Raw genomic sequence first — 3,773 nt, 5'->3', positions numbered from 1 at the left:
CATTGGACGTAAAGCAAGAAATTTCAGACTCCGTGCCCCACACACAACGGGACAACTGTCGCCAAACGGCACACACACGGCGACGGAGAAAAAAAAAAAAGTAGAAAACGAAAAGCAGAAAGCAGAAACAAAAAAAAGTAGAAAACAAAAAGCAGAAAGCAGAAACAAAGAAAAGTAGAAAACAAAAAAAAGTGCAGCCATGACTGCGTCCCCAATAGGGTTTGCCAAAACAGTTAAATTTTCTTTTTAAAAAGCCCAAGAAAGGCGTAGGTCCAGATACCCGAAAAGATCGTGTCACAGGAACGCCCAGCAGAGTGTATATAAAAGGGCATGTACGTATATAAAGCTGTGTGCACGGCGGCCCAAGAATTATAACGACGTGTATCAAGCAGCTGCGGAACTGGCTCCACCACCATCATCATCATCATCCAGTTTCCAGCGGTGGCCCACGTTTCCAGAACGGTTCTTACTTCAGCGCTCACTGCTCAAGCTTCCTCAAGCGATCCTCAAAGTGGTACATCCCACACGCTCATCGCCTGACTACCACATTCCCTTTCCCCGTGCGGGTGGGAGCTTGACGCTTGGTGGCTTTACGAGTCGTCTGAGCCTCCGTGCAGACCTCATCGTATCGGGGGCAAACAATCTGACCACGCTGGAACGCAGACGATCCAGACAGATCAATCCAACCTTTTTCGTTGCACTTGTGCCATTTCTCACTGCCCAGGTACTTCACCTGCACGGCACCGCCAGCGCACCTCACCTCGGCGCACACATCACCAACAGGCGGAGAGCCAGCACGCGTTTCCTTCAGCACAATGGATTTACCATTCAGGCACCGCGACCTCGGGCCCAAGAGACTCCCTGGCATCAGTTTCCTCTTCCCACCTGCGCAAACCGTGTCGGCGGTCGGCGTGATGACGGGGCAGTAATCCGTCCTTGCGTCTTTGCGGCCACCCAGCGTAGACGTGTCGAAGTACCTGTATACCTCCTCGAGAGGCTCCCAGTACCGATGCAGCCCGCAGTCCCCCAGGGCCAAGCGGTCAGACGTGCAGCGCAGGGCGTCGACGGGGGCGTTGCAGAACATCNGTGTCGAAGTACCTGTATACCTCCTCGAGAGGCTCCCAGTACCGATGCAGCCCGCAGTCCCCCAGGGCCAAGCGGTCAGACGTGCAGCGCAGGGCGTCGACGGGGGCGTTGCAGAACATCCGGGGATATTCGGTCATGTTCCTCTTCATGCACTTTTTCTGGAGGAAGCCGCATCCGGCGCTCCTGCCCCAACTCATAGGCTCGGCCATGTCCATGTTAAACTTGTTTTTTTTTCATCGTGTCTTCACGACTCTCGTCGATGGCTTCGCACCATCAGCCATCATCGTAGGGCACGTTTATTGCTTAATTTCTGCGTGGAAGGGGGTCCCTTTTTTTGTTGTGTATTCTATTGTTTTGGGGGTTTGTTTTATTTTTGTTATTTTGTTGTACGATCTGTTGAGCCGGTCCAGTGAGGAGACGCACACGTACGGAATCAGACAGCCGATTCCCCTCATCCGGGATCCCGTAGGCTTACTAGCCCCTTTCTGGATAAAACAACACAGAGAGGAGGCACGTTTCGACGGCGACCTCGACAAAAATCTATAAACTGGCGAAGCTTAGAGGGGAGAATGGACCACTCCTCGGCCAGTATGGCTGACGTCAGTTATAACGGGGAANCCGTTGAGGACAGAGCCTTTCCAATACAAGAAGGCATTGGGCAAACGCCTTCATGAAGCATAACTTCTCCACGTTGCCCCCGCCCACTGCAAAGTGACAGCGTAGACTCTTTAATGTGGGACAGCTCAGTAAGTGCATGCTCATCTCTTTATACTGTCCACGTTGGCTTGATTTCACGGTGTCCGGCCTGAATCCGTGGCTAATCATGCGGTTCCTTGTGGGTCTATGTTTGCTGTGGCACTGGAATCCGCACGTTGGTCACGAAAAGGCAGAAAGAGGCAGGTCGTCAGGAGCATCCTCTTGAAGCTTCCGGCGTTTTACCGTTATTGGAACCCCGTGGCCCTCATGATATCGTCTGCAGTGCCACCTGGCTGAATCAATAGAAGCAAACCATTACAAACACACCGAGCATTGTGTTTGCTTCCGCTGCCTGTGCGGTGGGGGGGGGGGGCTTTTTCTTCGTTCTTTATCGGCTCTTCTGTCGGGGAAGAGGCCTTTGTTCTCGTACGCTTTGTAAGATGTGGCAATGCTGCTTCATCATTTTCCTGCTTTATGGTAGTGGCGTGCAAGGTAGGGGATTCTTCTCTCGCGCGGGCGCCTGGAGAGTTTTAGTGAGTCTTTCTTTGGGTCTTACGTCGGGTGATGCTGCCGACAGCGCGGCAACACACACCCCAAGACCGATAAAGATAATACTGCGCCCCAGTAAGACGCGGCTGGGGCCTGGTACTGTGCGACGCTGGAGCCCTGGCACCGCAAAGCTCGCCACTTGGAGTACTTTGCTGGTGCTTGGCTTTCCCTGACAATACGGGGTACAGGACCTTGGTACCACGATTAGGTGGCCGACATCACCAAGGTATTGTATAGATGAAAGCAAAGATCATTCCTCCACCCCGAACGTATAGACTAGCACACCACTTCCGAAAATTCACTCCTCACCTCAACAACTGTATGAGCGAAAAAAGCAGAGCCACACTGTTACCTTAACTTTTCTATTCCAAATTAATGTCAACCATCTTTATAATGTACAAGTGTTTGTCAGTTGGGGAAGGAGAGGGAGCCATGGGCGCAAATGCAGATTTATGTCACACCCAGATGTGTCTTTCGGGTGAAAGAATGACTGCGGTGTTCAAAGCAGCAACTCAATGCGAGTGTGCAGGACCCTTAGTAATGTTCATTCAGAGATCCACATATCCACCCATACAAGAAGAGCCACAGCAAATTAAGTCATGTCGGCTTCACAAAAAAAGAATATTCTTTTTCGATGCCAGCACAACACTGAGAGTTTTCCACACCCACGGAGTATCCACAACAAAAGCAGGCATACATCTGTGGGGGAAAAAACGCTTTAATATCCGGGTGGCCTTGGAAGGTTCTGCACGCCTCTTGCAATAGCACCTGCGCCATCAATTGGAGTAATACCCCATATACGGTGACGCCAATAGCAAAAGACAAAGTACAGGAATAAAACCATTGGGCCTACTACGGATATGTTGGCTACTGTCAACAACTTCTTCACCTTGAACTTTTGGTCGATCGGCACCTTTTCAAGCTTATCCTCGAATATCGCCAGTTCTTCATTGCGCTCCTTCCAGCGACGGTATGACCAGCGGTTAATTGGGTGACTGTCCTTACTTACCTCCCAATAAGTTCGCTCGCGCAATGCTTCTTTCTTGAGGGTCTTGTTAAAAGCATAAAGTCGTTCCGCATTTATCCTACCTGTTGCCCCTTTCTTGATAAAAGTAGGCATTCCTTCTTTGAGTTTTTGTTTTCGTTCGCTATGTTTATTCTGCATCAAAGAAAGCGGGGAAAAAAGCAAGCCAAAAATGACAGCACACATAAAAAACACCACAAAGAAGAGTTCCTCCATAGAACTTTTGGTATGCCTATTAACTGCAAGGCCGCCGCATGGCGATTGCATAGGCCAAACTCATAATGCAAACCGCCCCAACTTGGACACACGATCGCTGCTTCCCGAGCGCCCCTCAAACGGCGCTTTTCCGTCGGCCCATTGGGGCGCCAGATGCATAGCCAGTCCGGCTGCATGTGGTTCTTTTAATTCGTCTTTTGGC

At 50.7% G+C, this 3,773-nt stretch overlaps 2 protein-coding genes across 2 annotated transcripts; both read right to left on the bottom strand.

The window, feature by feature from the left end:
• Positions 1-529: 529 nt before the first annotated feature.
• DQ04_06521010 (putative surface protease GP63, putative,metallopeptidase) lies at positions 530-1,084 on the bottom strand (the record flags this gene model as incomplete). Its single annotated transcript, XM_009314750.1, has 1 exon — positions 530-1,084. One exon carries the CDS (start codon positions 1,082-1,084, stop codon positions 530-532), a length of 555 nt encoding a protein of 184 aa, XP_009313025.1.
• A 1,965-nt stretch (positions 1,085-3,049) lies between these two features.
• DQ04_06521000 (hypothetical protein) lies at positions 3,050-3,451 on the bottom strand (the record flags this gene model as incomplete). Its single annotated transcript, XM_009314749.1, has 1 exon — positions 3,050-3,451. One exon carries the CDS (start codon positions 3,449-3,451, stop codon positions 3,050-3,052), a length of 402 nt encoding a protein of 133 aa, XP_009313024.1.
• Positions 3,452-3,773: the final 322 nt, after the last annotated feature.

This window comes from Trypanosoma grayi, assembly GCF_000691245.1.
Source record: "Trypanosoma grayi strain ANR4 Tgr_652_V1, whole genome shotgun sequence".
In the NCBI taxonomy this organism is placed as follows: Eukaryota; Euglenozoa; class Kinetoplastea; order Trypanosomatida; family Trypanosomatidae; genus Trypanosoma; species Trypanosoma grayi.
The sequence above is the reverse complement of the archived record's forward strand: the minus strand, read 5'-3'. Positions and strand labels throughout refer to the sequence as shown.